At 50.8% G+C, this 13,918-nt stretch overlaps 1 protein-coding gene across 6 annotated transcripts in view; it reads right to left on the bottom strand.

Moving 5' to 3' along the window:
* The window catches only part of Card11 (caspase recruitment domain family, member 11), a 136,890-nt gene that overhangs the window by 19,203 nt on the left and 103,769 nt on the right, over window positions 1-13,918 (bottom strand). For all 6 annotated transcript variants that reach the window (XR_015633848.1, XR_015633850.1, XR_015633849.1 and 3 more), the window contains 7 exon segments: window positions 12,637-12,816; window positions 10,792-10,944; window positions 9,477-9,602; window positions 7,251-7,448; window positions 4,554-4,730; window positions 2,827-2,878; window positions 655-737 (listed from right to left, as the gene is read on the bottom strand). Coding sequence is in view for 2 of the 6 variants with exons in the window: in NM_001419863.1 (NP_001406792.1) it covers window positions 655-737; window positions 2,827-2,878; window positions 4,554-4,730; window positions 7,251-7,448; window positions 9,477-9,602; window positions 10,792-10,944; window positions 12,637-12,816 (969 nt within the window). In the remaining 4 variants the exon portion in view is untranslated.

Below are 13,918 nucleotides of genomic sequence, written 5' to 3'. Positions count from 1 at the left end.
GGCTGAGCTGGGGAGGCAGAGCCTAGGGCTCACGACCCTGCACAGACTGGGTTCTGTAGCCCCCAGTTGCCGCCTCTGCTTTGGACAGGGTGGGTGTGAAGAGGGGTGCTTTGAGGAGTGGGTTGGGGAGGTGGGACTGTGGATGGGATGCGTGCCTTGGATTTTGGCACAGGAGCTGATACCAGACCGTTGTTGTACATCCATTACCAAATTTCTACCTCCCTCAGGGTCTGATTTGAGAAGCTGAGCTGACATTTTTCCCAGGGCACCCCTCAGGCTTAGAATTTCTAATCTTGTGCCTTCTGCGGGTTACAAATAGATAGCTGGACGCAACTGCCTAGCTCTGTACAGGAGTGGGGATGTGCCCTCTCCTGCTGCTCCAGCAGTCCCTGCCCTGCCCAAAACCTCCCAGGACGGTGGCTGGGGTTGCATGGGGCTGTGAAGTTGCAGAATTGGTGCTGTTTGTCGATGCAGCCTAGGAGGCCCACCTCCTCCTCCCACCAAGTGTTAAATTGGGAATGGAGGCAGCAGGAAGGTGTGAATACATTGCTGGGCTGGGGAAAGGGACTTCTTTAAATAAACATCAGTGAGGCCCCAGGCTCAGCCTGGGGACTCTGAAGGTGTGTGAGTGGAGTGGAGATTATGGGAGCTCACCATCTTGGAGAAAGAGCTGGTGACAGGCAGGGAGCGGGAGGAACTGGGGCTGCCGTCTGTGAAATCCTCTTCGTGCCCCTTGACTGTCCTCATCAGAGCCAACGGAGACAGGGAGAAGCCAGCACAGAAAACAGGGGAGAGAAAAGAGAGGGAGAGGGAAGTTAAAGCCTCTACCTGGGGTTCTCCTGACATGGATGGTCAGGGGACTGAGCCAATCAGGAGCTTGCCTGTCCCCTGTGGAGACCCAGTAAAACCTGCACTCCTCATTCTCTTGCAGGTGGCGCTCTTTTTCTTTTCTTCAGGATAGCATATCCTTGCCCAGAGTCAGGCTGGCCAAGTGTGGCTCCAGTCAAGACTAAACCATGTCACCTGTCTTTGAGGACTCACAGAGGGGTCCCTCTGCCATTCCCACCTCCACCCAATGAGGAAGCACTGGGCAGACAGGAAAAAACTCATGTCTGTTTTCCCCACCATCCAAGCTTTCCCTGCTCAACAAGGTGGGCTGACTGCAGAGCACACAGAAAGGGGGAAAAGCTCCTCGCTTCCTTAGCAAAGCCCTCCATGTTGTCTCTTGTCCTTCAGGGGCTCCTAGGAGTTTGCATGACCATCTCCCTCAACTTTTGTGTGACCAACCTGCCACCTCCAAGGGACCTGTAATCCAAAGTGTATGCGTGTATGTGTATGTAGACCCAGGTGCCCATTGTGTTTGCAGTGTGAGGGAAGCCTTGCATTCTACGCCCCTGGATCCTCACAGAAGGCAGCCTGCTAGGCTTGGTAGGCAGTGATGAAGAGCACAGCCCCGGTTGGTTAGCATCCTTCTATTTCCTTTTGGGGGGATGGGTGTCTTATCTGTACACCACAGACCCCAGGACCTTTGCACATCACTTTGGATAAAGAACATCACTGAGACCCCCTGACGTAGCTTAGTTGACAGGGAGCTCAGTCAGACGTCAGAACTTAGGTCTGTATTATTCTTGCCTAGCCTCCCTAAAAGTCACTAAGGTAGAACAGAGCTGAGGTGATCAGGATGGACCTCTGGGTTTTGTGGCTGCTGTCTGTCTGGGGTCTCACTCTTAACACTTTTTTTTTGGACCTAAAACTTCTCAAACTTCTTCCCGTGACTGTGATCTAAGTTTACAGACTGTGGGGCACATTCTGGGACCTCCCAGCACCTGTTCTATTAGCAGGAGTTTCGTTTGTCTTGCAAATCTTCCTTAGGCGGTCGCTATTCCTAGAGCTGTTGTGAGGCTGAAAGAACCTTGAGAATGGTGTGCTTTGGCGAGCCAGGACTCTGTGACTGAACTTGTAGCCTCGCACATCTGGGCACTGCCAGCCAACATCTTAGATGAGGAAGACTATAGCTGTGGACTTAAATTCCGTTACTGGATGAGCTCTGTTCAGGAGGTAGGGGGATGGCTTAGTACACAGAGTAGCTAACGTTTGCTGCACACGTGTGAGGACCTGAGTTTGATCTTCAGCGTCCATGGACATATTTGGAAGGTGTGGCAGCCAGCTTGTAATTCTGTTTTCCCCACCATCCAAGCTTTCCCTGCTCAACAAGGTGGGCTGACTGCAGAGCACACAGAAAGGGGGAAAAGCTCCTCGCTTCCTTAGCAAAGCCCTCCATGTTGTCTCTTGTCCTTCAGGGGCTCCTAGGAGTTTGCGTGACCATCTCCCTCAACTTTTGTGTGACCGACGTATCTTGCAGGAATTCAGAAGGCGGAGACAACTGGGAGCAACAGGACTCTATATGACTCTTATCCAGGAGCTCTGGGTAGATCCTACCTTGATGAATAAGGTCGAGGAGCGGTTGAGGAAGATTCCTGGGTCAGCCTGGGCTCTCTGTACAGACGCCCCATGTGCACACACAGGGGCAAGCATATACGCACGCACAGGCATCACACAAATACTCATGCAAAAATAAGTAACTTAAAGATGCGCCATTTGGCCAAGAGGGCCACAGAGGTGATGTGCTGGTGGACAGAGCCCTGCCCGTGTGAATGACGATGAGCAGCATTTGCTGCCTGGTTGAAACACTGAACCCTGATACCCTGGAGGCCTCGCCCAGGTTGAACTCGAAGGGCCGGTCATTGTGGCAGGAGAAACAGATGGAACGAGAGGGGGAGGGTGACGGATGAGCAAGGGCAAAACGGACCTGGGCAGCCTACTAACCTTGAAACTCAGATGCTTGCTTCATGCTGATGGGGGATTTGGCTCTCTGCAGCTGAAAGAGAGGGGAGGGGAAGGCACAAGATAGAGGACACAAATCAAACAGGGCCCTAGACACATGTCACTGCGGCTCAGAGGAAAATAAAACAAACCGCCCGATCTGCAGCTGCCTGGCTTGGGCCATACATTTGATGCCAGGCTCCTGTAGTTGGGACAAGACGTGGTCTCTCTTTCCCCCAGGCCTGGATCAGCCAACTGCTACTCCAGATGAGCCCCCTCCAAAGGGAGCCCCTGAACAGGGCTCTAAAATCCTGAAGCACAGGAGCCTTGTATGCCAAGCTGACTCATGTGCAGGGACCTCCATGAGAGGCTGGGCTTCAGAGAAGCTGCCTGCCACCTTTGATCCATGTGTTACCCTCTCCCATCAGCACAGAGAGGCAAGGGTAACTAGACTCTGATGAGGTGTTGTATCCATGTAACTATCCATCTACCCATTCCATTCATCTACTCTACAGTCACCTCTCAATGAATCATCCGTCCATGCATGGAAATTTCCATTCATCTACACATCTATTCACTAACCATCCACCCACCCATGCATCCATGTATCCATGCATCCATGTATCCATCCATTTACCCAGGCCTACCTACCCATCATCCACCATCCTATCCATCCATGTAATCAATCATAATTAATCCATCCATCCATCCATCAATCCACCCATGTAACTATCTATTCATTCACATATCCATCCACCCACCCATGCACCCATCCATCTATATCATCCATCCATCCATCCATCCATCCATCCATCCATCCATCCATCCATCCACTCATTCATCCATCCATATCATCAATCCATCAATCAATTAATCTATTTCCAATCATGTAACCGTTCTTTCATCCGTGTGCCATTTATCATCCATCCTTTTATCTATTAATCCATCTACCCACCCATCAATCTATCACCTATTCACCCATCATCCATCCATGTAACAGTCTATCCTTCCATCCACCCGCCCATTGTCTATCCATGTAATTATCCATCCATCCACTCATAATCTACTTATCCACTCAACAGTCCATCCACGCAACCACCAATTTACCTGTGTAACTATTCAACCACCATCTTCCCATCTATCCATACAGCCCCATCCCATCTACCATACAATCATTCATTAATCAACCCATCAATCCACCCACTAACCCATCCATTAGTCAACCACCCATTCTTGTAACCACCCATCCATCTACCCAGTCCTCCGTCAGTCACCATCCTATCCAGTCATTATTAATCCATCCATTCATCCATCATCCATTCATCCTCTCCACCATCCACCCTTTCATCCTCCTACCTACCCAACCTTCCATGCATGCATGCATTTACCCATTGGTGTAACCACCCATCTACCCTCCCATTTACCCACCCATCAACTCATGAACTCCCTCTGAGACAGCCATATGTTCTGGCTCTCCCTGGCTATCAACTAAAGTGACAGTGCTGTGCTCTGAGCTCCCAACATGGGGCCTAGGGGCCTGGGGAAGGAAGATGATTTTTCTTTCGAATGGCCTTACTTTCTAAACAAATGAATGCCTGCAAGCAAGCATGACTTGCAGTCTGTCCAAGACTGTAACAGGTCAAGTCGCACCCAATCAGAGCCAGGTGCTACTCCCCAGCTGCACGGGGCTCCCATGCCACCATCTGCCTCCCACCTGTGCCCCTGGGTACCTGGATGCCTTTTAGGTTCATCCGGCGCCGGGGTGGATGGTAGGGCAGAAAGTACTTGCTGTCTTCCGGAGACTCTTCTGAGGTTGAAGAATCATCAGCTTCTTGGCCATTGGTCCTGGGGCTGGTGTCTCCAAGGCTCTGTGAGATGATGGTGGCTGGAAGGTGTCTAGGCAGACTCTAGATGGGAGGGATGAGCAGGAGGAAAGCTGGTGGCATGCATAAAGCAGATTGGCTGATGGTATGATTTGTTTTTCCCTTGGGTACCCAAGCGTGACACTCAGCCTGTGCTGTTCTTTTCTGATGCCCTGGATGTCATAGCTCATCAGCACACCTTGACATGGGTCTGTTTCTTCTTCCTGTCTCTCATGCTTTCCAGTCCAACAGGCATCTGGGACCATCACTTGCTGGCCACCTGCTGGCTGCTTCTGCCTCATGGTCTTGGCTCATGCCATCTCCAGGGTTAGACTACCATCTGCGCTGCTCCTGGCCCAATATGGGTGAGGGGACTCTAGCTTCAAGAAGACATCTAGAGGTTACTCACGGAGGAGCTGTGTATCTAGTGTTAGGCTTACTGTAGAGGGGCCTGTGCGGGGCTTATACAAATTACAAACTGTCACATTCGGAGGATGAGATCACAGCCCTAGAACTCCTGAGTTCCACTACAGGGGTTAGGGAAGGTCCTTCTGAGAAGGAGGCACCTTGGCAAGGCTGAAAGCCGAGTGGTCATGTGACCAGGAAAACTCAGGCTAAGGGCCTTCCAGGTGGGGCCCGCGGCCTGCAGAACTCCCCAAGCAAGGAAGCGTTCTGGAACCCCAAAGAGAAGGCTTCCTTCATGGGTTTCATGATGCCCTTGAACTTGAAATATACAACACAGTTCAGACACCACACCTTTGCCTGTGCCGATTCTGTATTCTCTTTCTCTGAAAATGAGGATTTAATTGCATGACGCTTTCCATCAGTGTTGTTCTATGTTCTCTGTCTCTCTTTCTCTGTCTCTGTCTGTGTCTCTGTCTGTCTCTGTCTGTCTCTGTCTCTGTCTCTCTCTCTCTCTCTCTGTCTCTCTCTTTCTCTCTCTCTCTCTCTCTCTCTCTCTCTCTCTCTCTCTCTCTCTCTCTCTCTCTCTCTGCATACCTGGAACTCACCCAATAGTGCAAACTGGCTGGGCAGTGAACCCAGGGATCTGTGTGCTGTGTGCTTCTGCCTCTCTGGCATTGGGACTACAGGCATCCACCACCACCATGCCTGCCCCTCCCCACTTTAAAATGCATATTCTGGGGACTGAACTCATTTCCTCATGCCTGCTTGGTAAACACTTGAGCCATTTATGCTGTTGTCTTTTTATGCAGTCTCTGTTCAGGTAGACCCTCAGCTATAGTAATCACGCGTCATCTGTAGGAATGGCAGCAGTGTTCCTTCAAATCTAGGTGTCAACGGGGCTCCTGGGAGACATAGTCTTACTTGCCTCTCTGTCTACTAATGAGTGTTCACCCATGGGCACCAGTGACTTTAACAAGCACAGGGTATCTTAATCCTGGTGACCTTCCACACTGCCAGAGAGTGCCAAGGGAAGGCTTGCTGCTGGCTATGATCCACTGAGAGGCACAGAAAGTTAGAAAAGTGATAAGAGTTACTCAGCCGGGCAAGGGCCAACCTGGAATGTCACTGAGACTCCTAACATGGGGGGAGCTCTTGTCCTTCTTGGGACTGTGTGGGTCCTAGGGTTGGAAGTGAGGTCATCAGGCTTGGGAGCAAGTACCTTTACCTACCCAGCCATCTCAGAGGCCTGGGCACGTGTGTGTGTGTGTGTGTGTGTGTGTGTGTGTGTGTATACATACATACACACACAGATACACAGACAGACTCACAGAGACACAGAGACACACAGAGACACAGAGACACACACATATACAGACAGACATACACACAGACAGACACAAACAGAAACTCACACACAGAGACTCACAGAAACACAGAGACACAGAGACACACACACATACACGGACAGAGACACACATAGACACACAGACACACAGAGACAGACACACAGACACACACAGAGACTCACAGAGACACAGAGACACACAGAGACACAGAGACACACACATACACAGACACAGAGTAACAGACACACACATACAGATATACACACATACAGACATATACACATACAGACATACACACAGACAGACAGACACAGACACATACACACACAGACAAAGACACACATAGAGACTCACACAGAGACTCACAGAAACACAGAGACACAGAGACACACACACATACACAGACAGACACACACACAGACACACAGAGAGACAGACACACACAGACACACACACAGAGACTCACAGAGACATACATACACAGACAGACAGACACACACACAGACACACAGATACACAGAGAGACAGACACACACATATAGACATACACACATACAAACATACACATAGACAGACACACACAGAGACACACACAGAGACATGCACATAGACATGCACACATACAGACTTACACAGACACACACATAGAGACACACACAGAGACTCACACACAGACACACACAGACACACACACACACACACGGTCAGGAGACACAGTGATGATGGTGTGAGAGGGGGTTGCTATGGTCAGCCAACAGCTGGGATCGGGAGGACATCTGGTCGTGGGTATGGGGACATGGCCAGCTAGCCCTACCTGGTCGAGACTGCCGCTGTCCTTAGACAGGCGCCGGAGCTTGCTCTCCAGGTTGACAATGCAGGCCTCCCTCCGCACCATCTCGATACGCATCTCATCATTCTTCTCCTCCAGCTCACGGATCTGCTTCCGGTACTTGTCCTTCTCGATTAAGCACTGTGAGTACTGAGTCTGTGCCTCATCGCGGGAGTGGAAGGCCTGCCAAGGAAGAGCTACGCGTTCATTCAGAGCAAGCTAAAGTAAAGCAGATATGATCACCTCTGGTTCAGGCATCAGCCAAGGGACCCACTGTTTACTGCCCTTCCTTCCTCTGAGATTTGTAGACTGAACCCAGGGCCTTGTGTATACCAGGTGTGTGTTCTACCACTGAGCACACCCCAGCCCCTCACTGTGGGATTCTAGGCAGGGGTTCTACCACTGAACCACGCCCCCAGCCCCTCACTGGGGGATTCTAGGCAGGGGCTCTACCACTGAGCACACCCCAGCCCCTCACTGGGGGATTCTAGGCAGGGGCTCTACCACTGAGCACACCCCAGCCCCTCACTGGGGGATTCTAGGCAGGGGCTCTACCACTGAGCCACGCCCCCAGCCCCTCACTGGGGGATTCTAGGCAGGGGCTCTACCACTGAGCCACGCCCCCAGCCCCTCACTGGGGGATTCTAGGCAGGGGCTCTACCACTGAGCCACACCCTCAGCCCCTCACTGGGGGATTCTAGGCAGGGGCTCTACCACTGAGCCACACCCCCAGCCCCTCACTGGGGGATTCTAGGCAGGGGCTCTACCACTGAGCCACACCCCACCCCTCACTGGGGATTCTAGGCAGGGGCTCTACCACTGAGCCACACCCCAGTCCCTCACTGGGGGATTCTAGGCAGAGGCTCTACCACTGAGCCACGCCCCCAGTCCCTCACTGGGGGATTCTAGGCAGGGGCTCTACCACTGAGCCACATCCCCAGCCCCTCACTGGGGGATTCTAGGCAGGGTCTCTACCACTGAGCTACGCCCCCAGCTTCTCACTGGGGGATTCTAGGCAGGGGCTCTACCACTGAGCCACGCCCCCAGCCCCTCACTGGGGGATTCTAGGCAGGGTCTCTACCACTGAGCTACGCCCCCAGCTTCTCACTGGGGGATTCTAGGCAGGGGCTCTACCACTGAGCCATGCCCCCAGCCTCTCACTGGGGATTGTAGGTACACATTCCAAAGTTAAATTCCATCCCCAGCTATCTTCTTGACCTCAGAAGACTCTCCTGAAATCAGGAAGTACTTTCGTCCCAAGACCCACCCTGGCGCCAAATGAACCTAAAGGTCATCTAGATAACCAGGGGCATGGTGGGGGGGGGAGGAGGGAGACCCAAGCAGGTAGGAGGTAGCCTCTGGCTCTGCTTGGGTGTGACTTGACCTGTTATAGTCCCGGACAAGGTCTTACTAAGTTGCCCAACTGATGTTGAAGTCACTCTTGTAGCTTCTGCATGCCTTAAGCTAACCATCCTCTTGTTTCTGTCTCCTGAATGCTGAGATGGGAAGCCTTCACTAGCACACCCTGCTTGTCCCTGGAGTTTGGGCACCCCAGCCTCTCACTTCTGCATCCTGTAACCCTAACCTGTTCTTGCCATGTGTCAGGGACAGTGTGAAGGGCTGTGTCATAGCCTCCATCCCCCCCCCCCCCAGGGACTGTACTGTGCTAATATAGACACTACTAGTCCACAGACTCACACCACACACATGCATACACACATGCACACCACACACATATTGCCACACACACATAGCCAACGCATGCACACACATGGCTACACACCACACTAATAGCTACTAATACTAATACACCATACTAATATGAGGACACTGAGCTGTCATGGGGATGCCTTGCTTTGGGATTATGCTTTATGAGTTACAGGTTTGGAATTCAACGTCTTCATTTTACTAATGAGACCAGCTGAGCTTCAGGCTCTGTTATGGGAGTCAGTGGGGTGCAGCTCAGGCCTCCCTGATCCCTTAAGGCCTGTGAATTCTGACCCACTGATTCTGACATGGAATTTATCTCCGAGCCGGAAGCTCTGTGTGGTCAGGGAGATGGATACACAGAGAGACACACACACACATATAGACATACACATGTACGAACATACACATAGACATGGCTAGGGACCACAAGCAAAATGACTCCATGTGCCACAGCCGTGCTGGGCGGCTTCCTAGTCTGCCACGTCCAGGGTGGCACCGTACCTGGTCTCGCTCCCGCTCCACCTCCTCCAGCTGCAGCATAACTGTGTTCATGCGATGCTTGTACATTTCACAGTCCTTCCCCAGGGTTGAGCACTTGAGCTCCAGGTCTTCCTTCTCTTCCAGGTACTGTGAGCAACACGAGAGAGCAATGCAATACTGGGTGTTCAAGGGTTTAGGGAGAGCGGCTGTGTGTGTGTGTGTATGCGTGTGCGCGCGTGCGTGTGTGTGTGTGTCTGATGTATGTGTGTGCCTGCGAGTGTGTCTGTGTGTCTGTGTGGTGTGTGTGGCTATGTATATGTGGTATACATGTGTGTGTGTGGTGTATGTGTATGGTGTGGTTATGTGTGTGTGTGGCTATGTGTGTATCTACATGTATGTAGTATACATGTGTATGTGTATATAGCTATGTGTGTGTATGGTGTGTGTGGCTATGTGTATGTGGTGTGCATGTGTGTATATGTAGCTATTAGTGTGATGTGTAGCCATGTGTGTGCATGCGTTGGCTATGTGTGTGTGGCAATATGTGTGTGGTGTGCATGTGTGTGTATGCATGTGTGTGGTGTGAGTCTGTGGCTACATGTGTGTGGCTATGTGTGGATGGTGTGCATGTGTGTGTATGTAGCTATGTGTGTAGTATGTCACTAGGTGTGTGCATGTGTGTGGCTATGTATGTGATGTGTGGCTACATGTGTGTGGTATATGTGATGTGTACATACATGCAAATGAGAATGCATGTGGCTAGAGGCCAGCGTCAAGTATCTTTCTCTATCACTTCTTATTTTTCTTGAGATGGGATCTCTCATTGATCCTAGAACTCACTGACTGGCTGTCAGCCAACTTCAGGCATCTTCCAATCTCTGCCTCCCAAGGACTAGGATAACCTTTGTGTGCCGCCATTCCTGGCCTTAAAAATGGGTCATAGGAATCTAAGTCTTTATGTCTGCACTTTACAGTGTGAGCCGTCTGTAGTTAGCTGATCCCTTCCTAGATTTGCTGTGTTGATTTGGTTTTGATTGCCAGTTATCTGATCAAAAGGGACTATGGGAGGAGGCTGGCCAGTCACCAGTGGATTGTTGAGGGATGGACCGTGGAGACACATCCTTGGTAGCTGCTTGGACTGGCAAGAGGATGGCGAGGACTACACTAACTAACACTCCTCATTTACAAACCACAAAGGGGCTGGATGCTGGGATGTGCAGTGCAGGCAATTCAGACTAGGGTATGACATCAGAAATTCCTGTTAACGTGCATCTGTGCACACCGCTGAGAAAGGTGCTGGCTGGCTGCTGATCCCCTGACGCTGTAGTACTCCTACCTTGTCCCGCAGCTCCTCAGCCTGGCGGACTTCCTCTTGTAGGTTGTAAATTTTGTTGACCAGTTCCTGCCGGTCCTCTAGCGCCTCCTTCCGGTCGTGTTCCAGGATGTCCAAGATGGCCTTGTCTGAGTCAGGGAGGCTGCGCTTGCCAGCCTGGGTGGGGTTGGGGAACAGAGATAAGTACAGAAGGAGAAAGACAAAAGAGTTAGCCCTGGGCAGTTCCAAGATGGCGGAAGGTTTTGTGGCGGAAGTTTAGTGAGTGCATGAGGGGATTTGTCTTGGGTCTTTCAGCAACTTCCTATCGTTTGAACTTATTTGATTACCTGTAAAGACGCTGGGAACCCCAAGCTGGGACAAGAAAGGAAATACCTCCGTATACCCGTTACCCCCCGCCCCCCTGAAATATCAATTAAGCAAATCTAGGACCAGTCTCTGCCTCAAGATCACTGAGCCGTGGGCAGTAGTGGGGTCATTCTAGAAGGACAGAAATGTGTTTTCTTCCTTTGCAGATGTATTTTGGAACATTAGCCCTCAGTGAGCATTAAATCTCTTTCTGTAGCCACACATTTGTGCACTGACAAATATGGGAGGCGCTTGAGTTTGGCACACAGGGAATCACACTCAGTACAGTGTCTGGGGATCTCTAAGTTTTCCTGAATGTTCTCTTCTCCCAGAGCTAGGGCACTGGCTTCCGTGTGGATAGTGAATCTCATTTATCACTTTTCTTTTATAAGTATTATCACCTATAATAAGGGCTGAAGACAGAATCCAGTGATAGAGACTTGGCCTAGAGTGTTCAAGGCACTGCCATCAGATTGAATTCAGGACATCAGACATCTAAGTCACATGCTCTATCATTGAGCCACGCCCCCAGCCCCTCACTGGGGGATTCTAGGCAGGGGCTCTACCACTGAGCCACACCCCAGCCCCTCACTGGGGGATTCTAGACAGGGGCTCTACCACTGAGCCACATCCCCCAGTCCCTCACGGGGTGGGGGGGGGATTCTAGGCAGGGGCTCTACCACTGAGCCACATCCCCCAGTCCTTCACTGGGGGATTCTAGGCAGGGGCTCAACCACTGAGCCACATCCCCCAGTCCCTCACTGGGGGATTCTAGGCAGGGGCTCTACCACTGAGCCACACCCCAGCCCCTCACTGGGGGATTCTAGGCAGGGGCTCTACCACTGAGCCACATCCCAGCCCCTCACTGGGGGATTCTAGGCAGGGGCTCTACCATTGAGCCACACCCCAGCCCCTCACTGGGGGATTCTAGGCAGGGGCTCTACCACTGAGCCACATCCCAGCCCCTCACTGGAGGAAGGTAGGCAGGTGATTTACCACCGAGCTACACCCCAGTCTCTCAAAAGAACATTCTAGGCAGGGGCACTACCACTGATCTACATTTCATCCCTCTTTTGACTTATAAAAATTTAGACACTGTCTCACCAAGTTGTCCTGGTTGCTCCTGAACACATTTTGCTATCCTAGGGAGCCCCTGATCTTGCAATCATCTAACTCACTCCAGCCTCTCAAGTAGCTAGGATGACAGGATGACAGACCTGCACTACTAGGTCTGGCTAAAAATCAATCAATCATCAATCAATCAGTTAAACAACAACAACAACAACAACAACAACAACAACAACAACAACAGCAACAACAAGCCCAAACCCCTTTCCTCTAACGTCAGTCTTTGCCAACAGCATGGCTTGTGTGCAGTGCTAAGGCCGATGGGTGTTGTCTGTGACCTTGTAGCATCTAAGCTGGGACTTGGTATTCATCCTCCAGCAGGTACACCCACCTTGCCCACCTAGCCCTCACCTACATAAGGATGGTGCGTCCCACCTGGATGATGGACTGCAGCTCCTGGATTTTGGTCTTCAGCATCTCATTCTCCCGCTCCAGTTCCAGGACCTGCTCCTTCTTGGGCCGATTCTCAATGTCATTCTTGAGCTTGAGGGACTGATTTCTCTCTAGTTTGCATTCCTCCTCCATTTTGTTCAGTCGGTGTTTGAGTTGGTCGATCTGAAAATACGGATGTTGACAGAGGGGTGAGGATGGCTGTCAAGGACTGTTAGGAAGATGGCTGAGGGGATGGCTCGTTTGGGCAAAGTGCACACCTCCTGAGCATCAAGACCTCAGTTTGGATCCCCAGTGACCACATCAAAAACTAGGTGCAGTGGTGTGTGCCTATAACCTGAGCGCTGGGAAGGCTCACTGGCCAGACAGTCCATCTTACTAGGTGAGTTGAAGGCCAATGAGAGTGTGGTCTTAAAATACAAGGTGAGTGGTGTCCAAGAGAAGATATGTGGCTGAAATTGTCCTTAAGGTTTTATACTCATATACACACATTTACATATACATTTCCCAATACATGTAATGCCTCTAATATCTACCTACCCATTCATCCATCTGTCCGTCCATCCATCCATCATCCATCCATCCATCCATCCATCCATCCATCCATCCATCCATCCACATCTGTCCATCTATCCACCCACCTATCCGCCCATCCACCCATCCATCTGCCCGTCCATCCATCCATTCATCCGTCCATCCATCCATCTGTCCATCCACTCGTCCCACCTGTCTATCTATCTGTCCATCCGTCTATTGGAACATAATTGAGAATAAAATTCTAAGAGAGAGACTTCTAAGTCTCTGCTGTGGGCTCGTTTTTCCGACTCCTAACTAAACAGCCCAGAAGCCCCTTCTTTTCGCTCTCTATAAAACAAATGCTGTTCACCATCTCTGAAAGTTCAGCTCAAGAAAGTGGTGTCCAGACTTCCTGTCACCCGCACATGTGAGACTTACTCTGCTAAAGATTTATGGTGCTTTCTCTGCAGCCATAGGGCACAGATACCATCACCTCATCTCTTGTACAAGTAGAAAAACCAAACCAACAAATAACCCACAAACCCCAAGGCCATAGCCAATAAAGCCAGAAAGTCAGAAATGAGAATCTGAATTCTGAAAGATTTTGAGGGAAGATCTGAAGGATGGATTAACTTCCTTTTCAAATAAAAGGTTTATTTATTTTACAGGTATGAGTGTTTTGTCTGCATGTGCGTCTGTACTACACATGTGTCTGGTGCTCATGAAGGCCAGAAGAGGGCATAAGATAGTC

The sequence above is a fragment of the Rattus norvegicus genome, chromosome 12 (assembly GCF_021556685.1).
Source record: "Rattus norvegicus strain SHRSP/BbbUtx chromosome 12, alternate assembly SHRSP_T2T, whole genome shotgun sequence".
Lineage (NCBI taxonomy): Eukaryota > Metazoa > Chordata > Mammalia > Rodentia > Muridae > Rattus > Rattus norvegicus.
Note: the sequence above shows the minus strand (reverse complement) of the source record. Positions and strands in the feature narration are given on the sequence as shown.